At 39.2% G+C, this 23,084-nt stretch overlaps 1 protein-coding gene across 2 annotated transcripts in view; it reads left to right on the forward strand.

The window, feature by feature from the left end:
* The first annotated feature begins 8,520 nt into the window (after positions 1–8,520).
* LOC116336510 (septin-9-like) overlaps positions 8,521–23,084 on the forward strand; it is a 97,644-nt gene continuing 83,080 nt past the window's right edge. The window contains exon 1 of one of the 2 annotated variants that reach the window (XM_039610679.1): positions 8,521–8,806. In XM_039610679.1, the coding sequence (XP_039466613.1) occupies positions 8,785–8,806 (22 nt within the window). In that variant the 5' untranslated portion in view covers positions 8,521–8,784. Of the gene's footprint in view, positions 8,807–22,279; positions 22,299–23,084 lie in introns of those variants that run through there. The other variant, XM_039610680.1, reaches the window with a different exon arrangement.

Below are 23,084 nucleotides of genomic sequence, written 5' to 3' on the forward strand. Positions count from 1 at the left end.
TCTACTTAGTTTTTATTTATTTAATTTTTAGTAAGACGTGGGACTGAGATCACTACAGAAGTACCAACTCACAGCACAATACAACAATGTTACAACGTGTTAATACAGCACCAGATATGTTGGTGTGCAATGTCTACATGTCTTCATACATTAGCGTGATTTTAACAACAGGACCGTGTTCGTTACTCAAACTAATCAAACTAAAGTAATGCTATTACTATTACTTTAAAGTCACGCATAAAAACTGTTATAATTTTAAAATGTTTCCATCATATCCTAAAGAAGTAACACTTTAGCTCTTAAAGCTTATGTTCATTTCCACTGTAAAAGATTTATAATACAACTGTGACGTCATTTTTCTAAATGGTTGTTAATTTTTTTTTTTTTTTTTAAATAACTAAAAAACCTACCGCGGGGTTGCTATAAATTAAAGTAATTTCCTCACCTCCAGGCAGCTGGATGTCAGAAACTTACTGTAAAAAGTATTTTCAGTAACACACTCTATTTTTCATTACAGTAATTAAAAAAATCACTCTGATGTTGTGAAACCCTCTAGACCACAACCCTGAGAGGAAAAAACTCTAATCAAAATACCACATGAAAACGTATTTTTAGCTGCTTACTTTACAGTCAGGGACTGTGAGGCAGAGGGCAACAAAACAAGTCAGAGGACAGGGCACTTAAAAATGTCTCAGATATATGTAAATGAATAACAATAATCATTTATACTAACCTTTCAGTATTTTAAAAGAAATCTTCTCTCTCATTGGCCAATTTTTCTCAGCCAGGTTACCACGGTGAATGGAATTGCAGTAGTCTCAGGTACTTTCCCACACTCCTTTGGCATTTACAGTAATTTAGTGTTTAGACATATTACAGTATCTTACTGTGCAGTGGTGTGAAGAAGTGTTTGCCCACTTCTTGATTTACTTTTTTGGGGGGTGTTTTTCATACTTTTCAGATCATCAAACACATTTACATATTAGAAAAAGATAACGCAAGTAAACACAATGCAGTTTCTAAATGAAGGTGTTTTTTATTGGGGGGAGCTGTAACTCTTTACAGCTCTGTGGAGGAATTTTGGCCCACTCATCTTTGCAGAATTGTTGTAATTCAGCCACAGTGGAGGGTTTCCAATTGAGATGCTGTGGTGGTGCCACAGAATCTCAGTCGGATTCAGGTCAGGACTTTAACTAGGCCACTCCAAAGTCTTCATTTAGTTTCTTAAGCCATCCAGAGATAGACTTTTTAGTGTGTTTTGGATCAATGTCCTGCTGCAGAAGCTAAGTGCGCATCAGCTTGAGGTCATCAACAGATGCTGGACATTCTCCTCCAGGATGTTTTGGTAGATGGCAGAATTCATGGTTTTCCAGGTCCTGAGGCAGTAAAACAGCCCCAGCTCATCACACTACCACCACCATATTTTACCGTTGGTATGATGTTCCTTTTTGGAAATGCTGTTTTACTTTTACGCCAGATGTAATGGGAAACACGCCTTCCAAAAACTTTTGTGTCGTCAGAGTATTTTTCCAAAAGTTCTGGAAATTATAAAAATGTTTTCTGGCAAAACTGAGATGAGTCTTTATGTTCCTTTTGCTCAGCAGTGGTTTTAGTCTTGGAAATCTGTCATGCAGGCCGTTTTCCCCCACTGTCTTTCTTTTCGTGGATTCATGAACACTGACCTTAACTGAGGGAACTGATGCCTGCAGTTCTTTGAATGTTGGTCTGGGATGTGTTGCGATATCTTGGATGAGTCGTTGCTGCACTCTTGGGGTAATTTTGGTCGGCCGGGGAAGCTTCTTCACTGTTCCATGTTTTTGCCATTTGTGGATAATGGCGCTCACAGTGGTTCACTTCAGTCCCAAAGCTTTAGAAATGGCTTTATAACCTTTTCCAGACTGAGCGATATCAGTTACTTTGTTTCTCATTTGTTCCTGAATTTCCTTGGATCGCAGCATGACGTCTGGCTTTTGAGGATCTTTTGGTCTTCTCTACTTTGTCAGGCAGGTCCTAGTTAAACGATTTCTTGATAGAGATTAGGTGTGGCAGTAATCAGGCCTGGGTGTGGCTAGGGAAAATGAACTCAGCTTTCCAAGCCATGTAAGTTTGGATTTTGTTCCCCCCTGAAGTGAAATATTTAAGTGTGATAAACATACAAAAAAAAAAAGGAAATCAGGAAGGCGGCAAACACATTTTCACACCACTGTAGGCTGTAGTTTAATACAAAACGGAGCTCAGTTTATGCTCAGACTTGCAGTGTGCAATGAAGCGGTATAAGAACTGCAGGATAATGTGGGTAACTGAAGAAATTACTAAATGATAGCCACATCATCCCTGGGTAAATCTGTAAAATCTCTAAATTTGCCTTCACAGCACTCAACCTGCCATACAGGTTCGAATAATTTCATAACTATTTTACAACTGTCCCATGGCTTGAATTTAAACCCGTCTTCAGTCACTGACATCCCGAATCAAATCAAAGATGTTTTTTTCCTACTTTTTTCTCATTTTAATGCCTCTCCCACTATTCATTTGTTAAACGAGGATAAATCAGAGTATTAAATCCTAGAAAATTAAAGTCAACCTCAAACCAAATAAAGACAAACAACCATTTGTAAAATTCAGCATGATAATTTATTGCCAGCATTGAGTCAAGCCAGTGCATGTGTTCTCTTAAGCAAACAGTGGATTTTCAAACACTGTAAGTCAAGTGGCACTTCAAACAAAATAAGTCAAGACAAGTTTTACTTAAGCACAGGGCTGAGATGTGCCATATGAGTCAACAATAACCCAAGAAAAACAAAAAAAAGCATCTCATTTGGCACTATTGTGCAAGTGCCACAGTTGGATGTTGTGTAGCATGACTGTGGTCACAAAATGTGTCTGCCTCTGAAGCACGGAAGAGCAACCAAAGCCTGCGAGTGTGAATTTGGGTTTAAATGATTGTGGGTTAAATGTCAATGTATGCTAGTGCAAGCTGCGTGCGTGCATGTGTCTGTTTACAGGCAGACCACTTTCAAGAAGTCCAGCGAGGTGTGGAAAACGTGCTTTTTGAGGTGCGCCAGAGACGGAAACCGAGACTGCTTGAAGAAAAACAAGTGAGAGCCAAGGACCCGAGAGCACCCCCCACCACAGTTTCATACGGCCTTTACAAAAAAAAAAAATACCATCTTGTTCACAAGTGTGGATGAATTCAGGCAGATTTGCACAAGTACAAAAAATTTGTTATTGAGCAACTGCAGCAGTTTTTGTACCTGTCATAACCTGTAACAGGAAACAGCATGTGTACTGATGTTCTAAACCTGAAGTCCTAAAATATTGCAAACATCAGTAAAAGATAATAATCGGCTGCAGTGTTACACTCCCAGTGGGTGTTTACAAAAACAACAACAAAAAAAAACAGATGCGACTTGAAGCTCCATCTGCAGACAGTCTGCTTTAACATAACCTCCTTCACACTTCCCTTTCAGGTTTCAGAGTCTGAGCTGTTGATCAGGGGTTAAGGAATAAAAGAGCTGTACACACGTAAATGCGTTACTCACTTCTCGTGCTTTTTGTTTTTTTCCAGCATTTTGTCAGAAGCTGTTTTCTGTAATTAGGGTAATAGTGGAAACCGGTGACATTTACTCGGTGTTTTTTTTTAAAGATGTGTAGGCAGGTGTCGAAGGGTGAAAGGGTTGGATTCGCACTGTGTGGCTGAAAATAGCACTCTGATCGGTGTTTTCCATATTTTCAAGTTAATGCTCTCTCATTTGTGCATCAGCTGTGAACCCACAGATCCAACCTCGATAAGACTCACCTGGGGCCCAGCTTCAGTAGCAGGATGTGGCTTTGGCCTAACATCAGAAGAGGCCCAAGCCAGTTTTGTAAACGTCAACATAAATATGATCTTTTTTTAAAAGATTAAAGGTGTATAATCATAATTTTATACTCACTGTTATTAGTTTTCCTCTGATTCTGGATAATAAAAACAATTTACTTATTATTAAGCAGCTACACATCCAGCGGTGTGGGTTTTACACTATCCTGATTGTGCTGATGCAGCATGTGCGAGTTCAATCATATAACCAGGAAAGCTGGGGCAAAGTGTCTGCTGCAGATGCTCGACTCGATTCTGCGCGGCAGGAAAGCCAAAAAGCTTGTCACCGTGACATTTGATTCTTTGTGTCGGTGGATACTGCGGTGGAGATGTTTTATTAGTAATTAGCACACAGTGGCTGCGATATAATGTGAAGCTTGTGATTTAACTGTAACACATCAGTGTTTACGCAGTCGGTTTGGGTTATTATGGTGGAAAGTAATAAAGCGCAATGCATTTTTAATGCTGTTTTTTTAATATTTAAAATTTGTATTAAATTCGCATGTGATACAACTGTTTATTAATTAATTTGTAATATATTTATTTAATTTTGAATAAAAGAAAACAATTTAAGATGGAGACAGCAAAAAAACTAGAAGAGGAAGAAGAAGATGCTGCGGTTTCAAAACCACACTCTGCAAGTGTTATAAAAGCAGCAGTCTATGTGCATTGTTATCATCCGGACCTGTCAGCCACGGAAAACACTGCATTACAAAAAACTACCTCATTTGTTCTCCTCAGCTCTGAAATGCTTACAGGGTGTTGTTAAAGGAAGAGATGATGTAACACACCAAAATTCAAAAACAATGTCAGCGTCAAAGTTTCATATCATTTTGTTAACATCTTACATTTTGTTATTATTCACGTTTTACACTGCATTCTAGCTGTGCAGCTGAGATAACTTGGCAGTGATGAAGCAGCCAACAGCAGCCAAAGCAGGTAGACAGGAGCAGCTTTAAGCTGATTTATTGGTGAAACTGAAGCTTGCTGTGGGGCAAACAGAAGCGGAGAGCAAGCCTGAGATCACAGACAACAAAAAATGGTCTAAGCATAGTGTTGTAGACTGGTGTGTGTGTCTGTGTGTGTGTAAAACCACACCATGTCATGTGTATATTACATAAGGATGGAAGATCAAGGCAAACAGGTCGGTTTAATATTTCACAGGTTAGTCAGCTACAAACTGTATTCTTAGAAGCTGCTTAATCAATAGTTTTATATGTTCAGTGTCACGACTCAAAGAGCACAACGTCCTGCATTAAAAGCAAAGTTAAAGGCCAAAGCAGGAGTCTAAGATCCCACTGAACAATGGAGTTCACTTACTTCCTGAAGGCCCATCGAGTTTGCTCCATCTGGTACACAGAGCTTCTGAATTAGCACTTATGGAACGTTATCCATTAACTGCGGAAGGCCGGATGAGGTTTGTGGCCGCTGAAGGCAAACAAAGGGGTCACGTCTCCTAATGTGAGCCAAGACATCAGCACACACAGAGTGAACTGCTTTAAATTAAAGCACTTAAAAACTGACCTGGTTATCTTCTTATTTACTGTAAGCTGTTATGTTTTCCTACATTGCAGATTTATTCTTACCTAAACCTTTAGTGGCAGCTTAAACCCAGAGGATTGAGGCTCAGGGTTCTCCAAGTTCATTTTAATCTGCATAGATACTGACGACAAAAAAAGAAAGGAAAAAAAGAAAGCCTCTGAGACCTGACATAACAGAGCTGCATCAACCTTTTGAAGTGAAGAAAAAAACAGAAACACTTGATCATGAGTGTGCATCATGCATACATTTATTTGGTTTCAGAGATGACTCATTTGACTTGTTTGTGCCACTTCTCTGGAAAACCTACATTTTAAAGATAGTTGTGAGCGGTGAAAAACACAGCAGTTTAACATAGTAGATTTGTTTCTGGGTTTTGCTGGTTTGGCCTTACTCGGTCTAGTGTGACTGGCAGATTGTTATTTTAGGATAACACCACTCTAGTTCCTCATTTCTAACGGTGTAGTTATTAAAGGTGCTAAGATATTGCTAAAAACATGTAACCACGCTAGAATTTACAGTAAAACTCAGAATGCAGGATGGGGCCCCATCTGTTCAGAGTATGCACTTATTCTTGTGATGGATAATATATCTAGTTCAGAGTCTTATTTTTTTCTGGGTCACACAGCTTGCACGTTCACCCAGTTGTCACCGTCAGCGCAGTGCAAAGCATCAGGAAGGCGTGTTTCCGCAGTGAGCAAAGGTGCTCTTAAACAAGCTCTGAAAAACACCTCGTTTTTTTCTTTTTTTTAAAAAACATTATTATCAAAGGACAGTTTTGGTAAAGGTGGAAGCTGCTGAGCCAGCAAGTCAGTTACAAGAAGTACAAGATTTGCTAACAAGTGACAAAACAAGTGACATAAGTCATGCTCGTTTTGACAGTTAAAGCACTTTTGATATTATGTCCACAGATGGACTTTTTTTCAACTAGTTTCATCTGGAGTATCTTAAAAATTCATGGTGTATAACTACTATTTAAACCATTTGTCCACTTTTAATAACCACAACATTTAACGCTAAGTCAATGTGACCACTAAATTATTTATCCTTCATGTTTAGCTAAAGGTTTTGTATTTATCCACACTTTTGCTATTTTATTCATAATTTTATTTAGCAGTTTAGCTACTATAGTATTCATCCATACTGTTAGGTACAATTTCAACTGTTAGAAATCCTCTAAACAAGCAAACTTTTACAACCATTGTTTTATTCATTTTTCGTTTTTCGTTACTTTATTTAAACTAGTAGATTTAAAGGTACAGTGTGTAAAGTCCCACCACTAGAGGTCAGTATATTCACCTGAGTTCTGTTTTCCCACCCCTCCTGAATTTAAGTGCGTAATCCTAGCTGTGGTGGCTGGTGTAGGACAGACGTGTTTTAAGTGTCTGGGTTGTAGATTTATGGAAACGATATTTGCAAATTAGAATTTTAAGAGCTAAAAACAGTTTTTTGTTAAAAAACAAACAAACAAACAAATCTTTCTAATGGTTCTAGCTGTAGTGTTATGCCTATGACTGTGCTTTAATCCCCCCAAAAGGATCAAAAACATGACATTTAGACCATTGGGTTGAATTAGCGGTCAAGCAGAAGACGGGGGACTTTGGGGTCACTTTTAAAATCCTTCTCTCTGTGTAACTGTGCCACTATTTACTCTTGTTTTATCTGTCACGTTGTCTCCTTCCTTCGCATTTTCACTTCTTTGGTGATCAAGGAGGCATGAAGTAAAATTTGCCTCCGCAGGACACGAAAGCCTGCAACTTTTTTTCACCTCCACCTTTGCCGAGCTGTGTCCTCGGCCGGTCTCCAGGCACATTAGGCAGAAGAGTGATGTCCATCTCGGCTGCTGTGTTCAAGATGGCAGAGAAACATAGTGGCTTCCACACATGAACTCTGTGTATTTTTAATGAATTGAGTTTATGAGAATCCATTAGCTTGTTGGAATACAAGTTACACACTAATCAAGGTAGACTTATGAGTGCAATATCTTTTTATCAGATTAAAAATAAGTCATTATAGCCTGCTGCTAGGTGGCTGCTAGGCAACGCAATAGCATCATAATACACAACGCATAGTTCACCTTTTGTGAACATAATGAGATGTTGTTGTGAAACTCAAACAAGTGGGTGCTTTCATAAGATGTGGTATGTGCTAAATGCTAAAAACAGGTCATTTCAACCCATTTCAAGTGGTTACCACACAACATGATGCTGCCATAATATCTGATCTAGATAAAAACCTTCAGGTGCCAACTGGGTACCTGTGTGCCAAGTCTGGTTGCTTAACTTCTTAATGTGTAGAGGAAGTGGTTGGACAAAGAAATAAACAAACAGATGGACAGAGATTTTGTGTCCTCTAGCATGGCGGATATGACAGGCCATGTCCTTTAAAACAAATAAATGAATAAATAAATAACGTTAAGCTGTACATAAGAGCACACTCCTGAGAGGAAAAGGAGGAGGAGGAGCCACAGGCAGCAGCCACAAGAGGTCTCTGCAGCTCAGACGTGCGGATCTTTGCGGTAGGATGTGAAGTCAGGCCCCACGAACACGAAGCAGGTTGCTGCAGTTTGACATTTGGAATTTGGAGAGGCTGAAGGTCACGGGCGCAGCTGAGTACTTGGAGTGATGTGGGCTCCACTGCTCGCGTGTCTCTACCCAGCCGTAAGATTTATACTACAAACAAAATGCGCCCCCCCCCCACCGCCTCCACCTCCACCTCCACGCACCACCCGGCCACATCCTTACACTAAACACACACACAAAGCTGCCCACACAGTACCTGAGGTGGTGTGTGTGTGTGTGTGAGAGAGATGCTAGCAACTGATAAATTATCACACACAGAGAATCTGAGAGATAGAGGGTATTGTAAGGTTTTTAATTATCGTGTCATATTGCGCAATAGTCCAGACCTGCGCACTGGTGAATTTTCGGATCACCAAACTTTCCAGTTCACCAGTTAACTGTGCTTCAAATAATTCTTCTCCACACCTTCCCAAATATCGCGCTCAGTTATTCCACCTCTGAGCTTTGATAGGTGAAAGCCCTCACTGTTACAGTAAACCACTCCCGCTCATGGATTGGGCGTGCGTTAGGAGCGCAGGTGTGATTGTATCCACTTCCAGCAGAGTGTCTTCCCAAGTAGTTAGAGTTAGACATAAAGGCGGAATAAATTTAGTATTAGCTGCACCACGGAGGCTTCATTGCAGTTGTTTAGTATACCGTCTATTAGTGGCGAACAAGAGACGCACAAAGAGAAACAACCTGGAAAAGTTACGGATGCAAACGTGAACTTGACACATTCTGAGAAACCAGAGCGGATAATCAAGCTTAGACTGTCAAAGTGAAGAACCCCCTTAACCACCAGGAGAGGAAACATCTCACAGAATCATGAAGAAATCTTCATTCACAGGTAAGTCTAGCTCTTAAATGTGGTGACAGCTTTCAGGAACTCGTTATCTCGTGAGATATCACCAAACCCTTTTATAGCCTGATTGCAGAGAGGAGGCTGTGTCTTGTAAACTGTGCGTGTTTAGGTGCCAGTGTGACTGTAGAATGGAAAAAAAGAGGGTTTCAGGTAAACATTAAACAGCTCTAACAATTAATAACCCACGTTTTTTTTTCTAAAAGTGCTTCTTTTGAATTCCCCCTTTGCCAGAAGAAAGAAAGAGGGGGGCCCACACATGGATCTGTGGGTGTGGCTGTAAAGCATTTCTTGCATGTTTGTGCTCTCAGACTTTACCCTTCAAAAATAGGCTACGACGTCATGACAGAAAGGTGGTGCACAGACCCTGGCCTGGTTTTTTGTTTTTTCGAATGTGAGTTTCTTTCATGCTCAGACGAACAAGATGAAAGCTGCTCTGTGTTTGTCACCAAAGCAGGTCATATTTCATTCACAGTGAAATACTACAATACCCTACAGTCAGATTATACGTCAGTTGGCTTGTTAATCTGCTTGATTGATAGTTTTACGGTGTAGCTCCTTCACTCCTCCCAACTAATGCCTGAAGAGTGATCTGATTTGTGCATCAGACAAGTTCAGTGGTTCAGTTTACTTTGAGACTGGCTGGACCTGATTATGGTTGTTGTGACACTGTGGAGGCAAAGACTTGAAGCGAGGATGCTTCTTTAAAGGACAATGTCCCCCGTCACAAGGAAAGTAAACCATAAGTGCATGTGACCTCCCTTTATGCTCTCTTTTCACCTTCCTTTGTTGCAGCTTTCCTCTTAATTCCCCCCTCTTTCTTCTTAAGGCACTGCCTACTATCGCCCACATCTTCTACATTCCCTCACCCCCTCCTTCCACGAAAACACACACACACACACACACACACACACACACATACGTGTTTTCGTGAAATATCAGGACCTATGACAAAAATGTGACAAATGGGAACGTGCCTTTCTGAAGGTCCTAGAGGCATGGGAATCACACAAAGTTTGACCCATGCTTCCAGGAACACGCCCATCTGTTGAGATTTTGGCTAGGGTGAAATTTTGGTCAAACCTGAATTTAATGCTACTTGTGAGGACACTGTCAGGTTTATGTGACTTATGAGTACCATAAGGTCACACACTGATATTTCATGTTTAGGTGAATTGTGAAGCCCATGGAAACACATAATTTTCAAGTATATATGACTTATAAGGACCAGGTAAGGGTAGGTTCTGTATTTTTAAGCTTGGCTCCTTTTGAGATTACAATATAATAGGCATGGATGCACAATAGTAATGCTCACCAGTCGGGTAACTTCTGACAGAAATATCAGACATTTATGTGTTAATAAAACAGTAAATATGAGCTGTGTAGAGACTTAAAAAAAGACATAGGTCAAATGTGGTCAGTCTACTTTTTAAGTCTTAATATTGTAATGCATTAATTCATTTTGTAGTGAATGTTCATGTCAATAAAAACGTGGAACATTATCTGCCTTTCTTATCATTTAATTGGAAAAAGCACCCAGCATAAACCACAGATTTATGAGTAAGAACAATGCAATACAGAAAACTACAATATTGACATAACTGTGGAAGCAACAAAGTATCTCTCTTGGTTGTTTCTTTTTTTTCCTTGCATCTTTCTTTTAATGCAATGATCCTGTTGTGGATGTAGTACTTTATGGCAACCCAGTCTCTGCCTTTACGAGCTGCCGGCTCTGCTTGGAAGCAGCAGTCACATTCCTTTTACCTGGTACTTTGCAGCAACCTTTACTTCATCATTTGTCCACTTGCTTCTCACCTTCCCAGCTGTCATAAATGGAAACAAAAGAAAATATCTTAATGTGAATGCAAGAAAAGATAGAAAATATTCTAGTTTATAGTTTATAATGTGAATACAAAATGTTCTTAAACCTTGCTTTCTACTGGAGCACTTTAAAGGAGCAATGTAACACAAACTAGAGTTGTTGGTTCTACCAATTGAGAAAGGCTACAAAAACACATTCATGTCCTTCACAGCTTAAAACAATATGAGGACAATGTAACACAAAAACATCAAATTTAGTAGGAATAAATATCAAGCTGATGCTTTAAAGGAAAGTTAGAACTAACAAATGGTACGCCAATTTCTTTCTCCTAAGATCTTCACAAAGAAGTAAAGCTAATGTTGATTTTGGGAAACTTTGACTCAAACTGATTGTTTTAATACAATCAAAGTGCATTTAATTTATGCACTAGGCCCAACTGACACATAAACTTGATTACTAAATACAAAAAACATGATGTGTAACCTGTTGGAAGAATGAAGTGGGTATGTCACTCACCAATTGGTCTGTATGAGGCTGAGACAGGACCTCAGCACTTGGTGTCTGCAACAAAAGACAACAATATAACGTCAGAAACATTCTCTAGTATAAATCCCGACTAGATGATCAACTACAGATCATATTTGTAGCAGTGAACATTATTCACAGAAGGATCCGACTTCCTTATACAAGATTCTATAGAAACTTAACACTGTACAGTTCTGCTACCAACAATATGAGGACAGTGTAACACACACTAGAGTTGTTGGTCCAACCACATGAGGAAGGCAACTGAAACACACTCATGTCCTTCACAGCTTAAAACAATATGAGGACATTGTAACACACACTACAATCACTGGTCCTACCATATGAGGACTTCTTCTTAAACACACTCATGTCCTTCACAGCTTAAAACAATATGAGGACAGTGTAACACACACACTACAATCACTGGTCCTACCACATGAGGACTTCTACTTAAACACACTCATGTCCTTCACAGCTTAAAACAATATGAGGACATGACGACTGAACACATGTAGAGTTCATGTTCCTGACTTCTAACTTCTCCTGCTGTTGTCAATAAAAGCTCTAAACCCAACACTGATGTAAAGCCATCTATTTCCCCAGAAATTAAATCATGTAAACTGATCAGCGGGAGGTTAAATGGACAAAACATGTGTAAAAGGACAAAAATATCAAATGTAGTCAGAATAAAGATCAAGCTGATGCTTTAAGGGTAAGTTTGGACTAACAAATGGTATAGACCAGGGGTGCCCAATCCCAGTCCTCGAGAGCTACTGCCCTGCAGCTTTTAGATGCGTCCTTGTTCGAGCACACCTGAATCAAATGAATGGCTCGTTATCAGGCCTTTGCCAGACTTGATGGCATGCCAATTGGTAATCCAACTATTTGATTCAGCTGTGTTGGAGTAGGGATGCATCTAAAAGCTGCAGGACAGTAGCTCTCGAGGACTGGGATTGGGCACCCCTGGTATAGACAATTGCTTTCTCCTAATGCTAATGTTGATTTTGGGAAACTTTTCCTCAAACTGATTGTATTAAAACAATCAAAGTGCATTTCATTTATGCACTAGGCCCAACTGGCACATATACTTGATACCAAATACAAAAACATGATGTGTAACCTGTTGGAAGAATGAAGTGGGTATGTCACTCACCGATTGGTCTGTATGAGGCTGAGACAGGACCTCAGCACTTGGTGTCTGCAACAAAAGACAACAATATAACGTCAGAAACATTCTCTAGGATAAATCCCGACTAGATAATTAACTACAGATCATATTTGTAGCAGTGAACATTATTACAGAAGGATCTGACTTCCTTATACCAGATTCTAAAGAAACTTAACACTGTACAGTTCTGCTACCAACAATATGAGGACAGTGTAACACACACACTACAATCACTGGTCCTACCATATGAGGACTTCTACTTAAACACACTCATGTCCTTCACAGCTTAAAACAATATGAGGACATGACGACTGAACACATGTAGAGTTCATGTTCCTGACTTCTAACTTCTCCTGCTGTTGTCAATAAAAGCTCTAAACCCAACACTGATGTAAAGCCATCTATTTCCCCAGAAATTAAATCATGTAAACTGATCAGCGGGAGGTTAAATGGACAAAAACGTGTAAAAGGACAAAAATATCAAATGTAGTCAGAATAAAGATCAAGCTGATGCTAAAAGGAAAGTTTGGACTAACAAATGGTATAGACAATTACTTTCTCCTAATGCTAATGTTGATTTTGGTTAACTTTGACTGAAACTGATTGTTTTAATACAATTAAAGTGCATTTCATTTATGCACTAGGCCCATCTGACACATATACTTGATACCAAATACAAAAATATGATGTGTAACCTGTTGGAAGAATGAAGTGGGTAAGTCACTCACCGATTGGTCTGTATGAGGCTGAGACAGGACCTCAGCACTTGGTGTCTGCAACAAAAGACAACAATATAACGTCAGAAACATTCTCTAGTATAAATCCCAACTAGATGATCAACTACAGATCATATTTGTAGCAGTGAACATTATTACAGAAGGATCCGACTTCCTTATACCAGATTCTAAAGAAACTTAACACTGTACAGTTCTGCTACCAACAATATGAGGACAGTGTAACACACACTAGAGTTGTTGGTCCAACCACATGAAGAAGGCAACTGAAACACACTCATGTCCTTCACAGCTTAAAACAATATGAGGACAGTGTAACACACACTACAATCACTGGTCCTACCATATGAGGACTTCTACTTAAACACACTCATGTCCTTCACAGCTTAAAACAATATGAGGACATGACGACTGAACACATGTAGAGTTCATGTTCCTGACTTCTAACTTCTCCTGCTGTTGTCAATAAAAGCTCTAAACCCAACACTGATGTAAAGCCATCTATTTCCCCAGAAATTAAATCATGTAAACTGATCAGCGGGAGGTTAAATGGACAAAAACATGTGTAAAAGGACAAAAATATCAAATGTAGTCAGAATAAAGATCACGCTGATGCTTTAAAGGAAAGTTTGGACTAACAAATGGTATAGACAATTACTTTCTCCTAATGCTAATGTTGATTTTGGTTAACTTTGACTGAAACTGATTGTTTTAATACAATCAAAGTGCATTTCATTTATGCACTAGGCCCAACTGGCACATATACTTGATACCAAATACAAAAACATGATGTGTAACCTGTTGGAAGAATGAAGTGGGTATGTCACTCACCAATTGGTCTGTATGAGGCTGAGACAGGACCTCAGCACTTGGTGTCTGCAACAAAAGACAACAATATAACGTCAGAAACATTCTCTAGGATAAATCCCGACTAGATAATTAACTACAGATCATATTTGTAGCAGTGAACATTATTACAGAAGGATCCGACTTCCTTATACCAGATTCTAAAGAAACTTAACACTGTACAGTTCTGCTACCAACAATATGAGGACAGTGTAACACACACTAGAGTTGTTGGTCCAACCACATGAAGAAGGCAACTGAAACACACTCATGTCCTTCACAGCTTAAAACAATATGAGGACATGACGACTGAACACATGTAGAGTTCATGTTCCTGACTTCTAACTTCTCCTGCTGTTGTCAATAAAAGCTCTAAACCCAACACTGATGTAAAGCCATCTATTTCCCCAGAAATTAAATCATGTAAACTGATCAGCAGGAGGTTAAATGGACAAAAACATGTGTAAAAGGACAAAAATATCAAATGTAGTCAGAATAAAGATCACGCTGATGCTTTAAGGGAAAGTTTGGACTAACAAATGGTATAGACAATTACTTTCTCCTAATGCTAATGTTGATTTTGGTTAACTTTGACTGAAACTGATTGTTTTAATACAATTAAAGTGCATTTCATTTATGCACTAGGCCCATCTGACACATATACTTGATACCAAATACAAAAACATGATGTGTAACCTGTTGGAAGAATGAAGTGGGTAAGTCACTCACCGATTGGTCTGTATGAGGCTGAGACAGGACCTCAGCACTTGGTGTCTGCAACAAAAGACAATATAACGTCAGAAACATTCTCTAGTATAAATCCCGACTAGATGATCAACTACAGATCATATTTGTAGCAGTGAACATTATTCACAGAAGGATCTGACTTCCTTATACCAGATTCTATAGAAACTTAACACTGTACAGTTCTGCTACACACAATATGAGGACAGTGTAACACACACTAGAGTTGTTGGTCCAACCACATGAAGAAGGCAACTGAAACACACTCATGTCCTTCACAGCTTAAAACAATATGAGGACATGACGACTGAACACATGTAGAGTTCATGTTCCTGACTTCTAACTTCTCCTGCTGTTGTCAATAAAAGCTCTAAACCCAACACTGATGTAAAGCCATCTATTTCCCCAGAAATTAAATCATGTAAACTGATCAGCGGGAGGTTAAATGGACAAAAACATGTGTAAAAGGACAAAAATATCAAATGTAGTCAGAATAAAGATCACGCTGATGCTTAAAAGGAAAGTTTGGACTAACAAATGGTATAGACAATTACTTTCTCCTAATGCTAATGTTGATTTTGGTTAACTTTGACTGAAACTGATTGTTTTAATACAATTAAAGTGCATTTAATTTATGCACTAGGCCCATCTGACACATATACTTGATACCAAATACAAAAACATGATGTGTAACCTGTTGGAAGAATGAAGTGGGTAAGTCACTCACCGATTGGTCTGTATGAGGCTGAGACAGGACCTCAGCACTTGGTGTCTGCAACAAAAGACAACAATATAACGTCAGAAACATTCTCTAGTATAAATCCCGACTAGATGATCAACTACAGATCATATTTGTAGCAGTGAACATTATTACAGAAGGATCCGACTTCCTTATACCAGATTCTAAAGAAACTTAACACTGTACAGTTCTGCTACCAACAATATGAGGACAGTGTAACACACACTAGAGTTGTTGGTCCAACCACATGAGGAAGGCAACTGAAACACACTCATGTCCTTCACAGCTTAAAACAATATGAGGACAGTGTAACACACACTACAATCACTGGTCCTACCATATGAGGACTTCTTCTTAAACACACTCATGTCCTTCACAGCTTAAAACAATATGAGGACATGACGACTGAACACATGTAGAGTTCATGTTCCTGACTTCTAACTTCTTCTGCTGTTGTCAATAAAAGCTCCAAACCCAACACTGATTTAAAGGCATCTATTTCCCCAGAAATTAAATCATGTAAACTGATCAGCGGGAGGTTAAATGGACAAAAACATGTGTAAAAGGACAAAAATATCAAATGTAGTCAGAATAAAGATCACGCTGATGCTTTAAGGAAAGTTTGGACTAACAAATGGTATAGACAATTACTTTCTCCTAATGCTAATGTTGATTTTGGTTAACTTTGACTGAAACTGATTGTTTTAATACAATTAAAGTGCATTTCATTTATGCACTAGGCCCATCTGACACATATACTTGATACCAAATACAAAAATATGATGTGTAACCTGTTGGAAGAATGAAGTGGGTAAGTCACTCACCGATTGGTCTGTATGAGGCTGAGACAGGACCTCAGCACTTGGTGTCTGCAACAAAAGACAACAATATAACGTCAGAAACATTCTCTAGGATAAATCCCGACTAGATAATTAACTACAGATCATATTTGTAGCAGTGAACATTATTACAGAAGGATCCGACTTCCTTATACCAGATTCTAAAGAAACTTAACACTGTACAGTTCTGCTACCAACAATATGAGGACAGTGTAACACACACTAGAGTTGTTGGTCCAACCACATGAAGAAGGCAACTGAAACACACTCATGTCCTTCACAGCTTAAAACAATATGAGGACATGACGACTGAACACATGTAGAGTTCATGTTCCTGACTTCTAACTTCTCCTGCTGTTGTCAATAAAAGCTCTAAACCCAACACTGATGTAAAGCCATCTATTTCCCCAGAAATTAAATCATGTAAACTGATCAGCAGGAGGTTAAATGGACAAAAACATGTGTAAAAGGACAAAAATATCAAATGTAGTCAGAATAAAGATCAAGCTGATGCTTAAAGGAAAGTTTGGACTAACAAATGGTATAGACAATTACTTTCTCCTAATGCTAATGTTGATTTTGGTTAACTTTGACTGAAACTGATTGTTTTAATACAATTAAAGTGCATTTCATTTATGCACTAGGCCCATCTGACACATATACTTGATACCAAATACAAAAACATGATGTGTAACCTGTTGGAAGAATGAAGTGGGTAAGTCACTCACCGATTGGTCTGTATGAGGCTGAGACAGGACCTCAGCACTTGGTGTCTGCAACAAAAGACAATATAACGTCAGAAACATTCTCTAGTATAAATCCCGACTAGATGATCAACTACAGATCATATTTGTAGCAGTGAACATTATTCACAGAAGGATCTGACTTCCTTATACCAGATTCTATAGAAACTTAACACTGTACAGTTCTGCTACACACAATATGAGGACAGTGTAACACACACTAGAGTTGTTGGTCCAACCACATGAAGAAGGCAACTGAAACACACTCATGTCCTTCACAGCTTAAAACAATATGAGGACATGACGACTGAACACATGTAGAGTTCATGTTCCTGACTTCTAACTTCTCCTGCTGTTGTCAATAAAAGCTCTAAACCCAACACTGATGTAAAGCCATCTATTTCCCCAGAAATTAAATCATGTAAACTGATCAGCGGGAGGTTAAATGGACAAAAACATGTGTAAAAGGACAAAAATATCAAATGTAGTCAGAATAAAGATCAAGCTGATGCTTAAAGGAAAGTTTGGACTAACAAATGGTATAGACAATTACTTTCTCCTAATGCTAATGTTGATTTTGGTTAACTTTGACTGAAACTGATTGTTTTAATACAATTAAAGTGCATTTCATTTATGCACTAGGCCCATCTGACACATATACTTGATACCAAATACAAAAACATGATGTGTAACCTGTTGGAAGAATGAAGTGGGTATGTCACTCACCGATTGGTCTGTATGAGGCTGAGACAGGACCTCAGCACTTGGTGTCTGCAACAAAAGACAACAATATAACGTCAGAAACATTCTCTAGTATAAATCCCGACTAGATGATCAACTACAGATCATATTTGTAGCAGTGAACATTATTACAGAAGGATCCGACTTCCTTATACCAGATTCTAAAGAAACTTAACACTGTACAGTTCTGCTACCAACAATATGAGGACAGTGTAACACACACTAGAGTTGTTGGTCCAACCACATGAGGAAGGCAACTGAAACACACTCATGTCCTTCACAGCTTAAAACAATATGAGGACAGTGTAACACACACTACAATCACTGGTCCTACCATATGAGGACTTCTTCTTAAACACACTCATGTCCTTCACAGCTTAAAACAATATGAGGACATGACGACTGAACACATGTAGAGTTCATGTTCCTGACTTCTAACTTCTTCTGCTGTTGTCAATAAAAGCTCCAAACCCAACACTGATTTAAAGGCATCTATTTCCCCAGAAATTAAATCATGTAAACTGATCAGCGGGAGGTTAAATGGACAAAAACATGTGTAAAAGGACAAAAATATCAAATGTAGTCAGAATAAAGATCACGCTGATGCTTTACGGGAAAGTTTGGACTAACAAATGGTATAGACAATTACTTTCTCCTAATGCTAATGTTGATTTTGGTTAACTTTGACTGAAACTGATTGTTTTAATACAATTAAAGTGCATTTCATTTATGCACTAGGCCCATCTGACACATATACTTGATACCAAATACAAAAATATGATGTGTAACCTGTTGGAAGAATGAAGTGGGTAAGTATGAGGCTGAGACAGGACCTCAGCACTTGGTGTCTGCAACAAAAGACAACAATATAACGTCAGAAACATTCTCTAGTATAAATCCCGACTAGATAATTAACTACAGATCATATTTGTATCAGTGAACATTATTACAGAAGGATCCGACTTCCTTATACCAGATTCTAAAGAAACTTAACACTGTACAGTTCTGCTACCCACAATATGAGGACAGTGTAACACACACTAGAGTTGTTGATCCAACCACATGAGGAAGGCAACTGAAACACACTCATGTCCTTCACAGCTTAAAACAATATGAGGACAGTGTAACACACACACTACAATCACTGGTCCTACCATATGAGGACTTCTACTTTCCTGTTGGAGGTTGAGACAGGATGGAAGGAGAGCAGGAAGTAGCTGGCACAAATGATTCTATTGACACAACAGGTCAGTGAGATTAATGAACTGAACACAACAGACTCTTTCAAAATAAAACAGGAAAAATGGCATGAAAATACAAACGTTGTAATATACAACCCTAACATAAACTCCTTAAAACAATGTTAATAACGTTAAGCCAAACTCAACTAACCCGCCACTAAACATAAGAAACTCAAAAACCTTAGAATAACGTCAGAAACGCTGGGCCAGAGACCCAGACCCTATTGGTTTGTGCTAAATACGAAAACATTATTATTAACATTTAAATCCCCCAAACATATCTTGTGTTGAAAAAAAAAAAAATGTGTGTTGCAGTTAGCTACACTTAAAAAGAGCTTAGACTGACTGTCTGTGCAGTTGAAGATGCAGAGCACGTGCAAGGCCACAGGTCCCTTTAACTCCAGTGGGAATTTAAAACAGTTAAATTAAACTTCTAATATCTATTGTTGAAGATAAATCTTAAGTAATTTTTAGCATTTATCATCATTCATCACACAGTTTGTTCAAATCGATTGTGTATTGTTTTAGTTCCGTTTAACTAGCGTTAATTAGCTTGTTAAACATACACTTTACCTTGCTAAATGTGCGTCGAGTCATGGATATCAAAGGTAAATACATACGTCAAGACAAATCTCTGCTGAGTGCTGAAGGTCCCGGATGTGCAGTTCACTCAGAGCTCCGGCGAGTTTGTATCTTGCCGTGACCAGCAGCTCTTTGGTTGAGGCTTTCGAACAATCAGATGCAGCGTTACTCACTTGTTGTCCAATCACAGACGTCGTTCTATGCTCCACTGACGAAATGCCGCATCCTCTCACCAGCCACGGGCTCTCCTCGTCCATTTAACAACAAAACACAGCAACACTCGCTGTATTTGAGGTAGGAACACTTGAGAAGTGTCACAGTGTTTTGCAAACTGCTGTTACAGTTAATTTCGTTCCGTTAATTTGTTTGGTTCCTATTCTTAAGTAACACTTAAATACACATGTGGTTAGCTTGCTGGTCTAGTTTAAGTTAGCATGGGCATGCTGTTCACTGATGGAGTAATGCCAAAATTGGCCTGATATTGTCAGTGTGTTATCATAAACATGTCCTAATTTGTCATGAAAAGAAGAGCAGTACCCTAGACCCTCAAGTGAAAATACAGATAATAGATAAGCAATTTAAGAAAATAAGTATAATGTGTATAATAAATGATTTTACTGTCACTTTCCTGGGTTTGTTGACCCAGCATTTTAAGTTTTAGTTTGTTTGGATGTCGATGTTTATTTATAAGTTCTTTAGGTTAGCTAAGTTCATTTGTTTATTAGATTACCCTTGTGATGTCTGTTTTATTGTGAAAGTCCTTGTCCTATATGCAGTGAGTCTAGTTTTGTTTCCCTTGTCTTGTTAGGTCTGATTTGTCCCAGCTGTTCCTCATCCCCTCATTGTCTCTCTGTGTACTTACAAGGGCTTGCAAAAGTATTCGTCCCCCTTTTCCACATTTTGTCACATTACTGCCACAAACATGAATCAATTTTAATGGAATCCAATTTCAGCAAAAGGTGGTTCTACAAAGTATTGACTCAGGGGCTGAATAATTACGCACACCCCCTTTTCAGTTATTTATTTGTAAAAATGTTTGGAATCATGTATGATTTTCATTCCACTTCTCACGTGTAGACCACTTTGTATTGGTCTTTCATGTGCGAGTCCAATAAAATTGATTCATGTTTGTGGCAGTAATGTGACAAAATGTGGAAAAGTTCAAGGGGCGAATACTTTTGCAAGCCACTGTAAGTCCTGTCCTCATTTGTTCAGTGTCAGGTCATCTGTTGTCTTTGGTGCCACGTTTCCATGTTCCAGGTATGTTTGTATCCATGTCAGGTTTCATGGTTTGTCCCCAGGTTAGGTTATTGTTTAGCTTCACTTCTGCCTTTTGTTTTGTAATCTTTTAATTCAATTAAATTCAATTTTATTTATATAGCACCAAATCACAACAACAATCGCCTCAAAGGCGCTTTATATTGTACAGTAGATCGCACAATAATAGATACAGAGGAAAAACCCAACAATCATCGACCACCTATGAGCAAGAACTTTGGCGACAGTGCGAAGGAAAAACTCCCTTTTAACAGGAAGAAACCTCCAGCAGAACCAGGCTCAGGGAGGGCGGGGCCATCTGCTGTGATTGGTTGGGGTGAGAGAAGGAAGACAGGATAAAGACATGCTGTGGATTAATAACAAGTATGATTCAGTGCAGAGAGGTCTATTAACACATAGTGAGTGAGAAAGGTGACTGGAAAGGAAAAACTCAGTGCATCATGGGAATCCCCGGCAGCCTCACGTTCACTGCAGCACAACTAAGGGAGGATTCAGGGTCACCTGATCCTGCCCTAACTATATGCTTTAGCAAAAGGAAAGTTTGAAGCCTAATCTTAAAAGTAGAGATAGTGTCTGTCTCCCGAATCCAAACTGGAAGCTGGTTCTGCCTATTTTACCAGCCTTAATAAACAGCTTGCTTTCTGTTAATATTAAAATTTTCTTTCACGTTCCTTTGTGTCTGCATTTTGGGTCCATTCCTCAAATTCATACATGTGTCTAACCGTTTTCCCCACACTCGGCGACACACCCGTCGGGGTCAAACTCTGGTAATTGGTGATTCTGTTCTCAGACATGTGAAGCTAGAGACACCGGCAACCATAGTTAATTGTCTTCCAGGGGCCAGAGCAGGCGACATTGAAGGAAATTTAAAACTGCTGGCTAAGTGTAGTGAAGTAGATTCTGGGGTAGGATTTTACATGATGTCCACAAACGCACCACTAACATCCACACCTTCCCAGTTGACAATTAGCAGGCTTATAAGAAACAGCTGCGCTTCACTACCAGAAGGAGTCATTTGGTAGTCTTGTCCATCCAAGGTGGCTGCGAGCATTAGGCAGTTAAGCGCTGCAGATCTCTCCAGGAAAGTTACTCAGTTTAGTATTGCCCTTTAGAGAGTGGTAAGTGGGACTCTTGTGTTCATCATAACGTGGCATAGTAGGGTGGACTTTGACAACTGTTTCCCTCTTTTGTTGCAGGCTTGCACTATACTACTGCTGTCTTGTCATATGCTGTTTTGTTTGTTACGCAATGCTTTTATAACAAACAGTAATTTGGGGTGTATTTGTTTTATGTAGATCTTTTACTAATCTGTTTAATGTTTTATGCTTTCTTTTATTGCTTTAGTGGAGGTGTGGCTGCTTGTTGAGGGGCTAGGCACGTGAGGTGGAATCCCTCCCGATGCATGCGAGTGTACACACGGGCATAGGTAGATTGCACCGTTTAGTGTGAGTGAGGTCTGCAGTGAAATCACATGGGTGAGTAATTGGTGGCACCCTTGGGCACTCCTCCCTGTAGGTTGCCTCCTCAAGTGGCCGGTCTCCACCATTTTGTTTAGTTGCTCTTTTATCATGTTGTGATTGTTTTAGGGTAGCATCGTGGTAGGGAGTCTGGTCGTTTTAATTAACTATTTTGCCGTCTCAACCCTGCTACCTTAGGTGCCTCTTTGATTTTATAATTCTATGTTTTAGTAGTTCTTCTTAATAAACCTTGATTTGTAAAATTCACCTGCCTCACCTTTGCCGTTAATAACAAGTCTGTGGGCTTTGGTTGCCAGTGTAACACTTACATTGGCTAGAGATATCTTTCCTGGGGTGTAACTCCCTCCCCAGGTGGCGTTGTCAACATCTTAGTTACCGTCCCCGGTTATTCCTCATTCGCGCCACCACATAAGGGTAAAGCGTAAATTCAGTAAAATCATAATTCACATCGGCAGTAATGACACCCAGTTACGCCAATCGGAGGTCACTGAAATCAATATCGAATCAGTGTGTAACTTTGCCAAAACAATGTTGACTCTGTAGTTTTCTCTGGTCCCCTCCCCAATCAGACCAGGAGTGACCTGTTTAGCTGCATTTCTCCTTAAATTGCTGTCTGTGTTGTCCCAGAAATGATGTCGGCTTCATAGATAATTGGCAAAGCTTCTGGAGGAAACCTGGTCTTGTTAGGAGAGACGGCATCCATCCCACTTTGGATGGAGCAGCTCTCATTTCTAGAAATATGGACAAATTTATTAAAGCCCCCAAAATATGACTATCCAGAGT

This window comes from Oreochromis aureus, linkage group 4, assembly GCF_013358895.1.
Source record: "Oreochromis aureus strain Israel breed Guangdong linkage group 4, ZZ_aureus, whole genome shotgun sequence".
Lineage (NCBI taxonomy): Eukaryota > Metazoa > Chordata > Actinopteri > Cichliformes > Cichlidae > Oreochromis > Oreochromis aureus.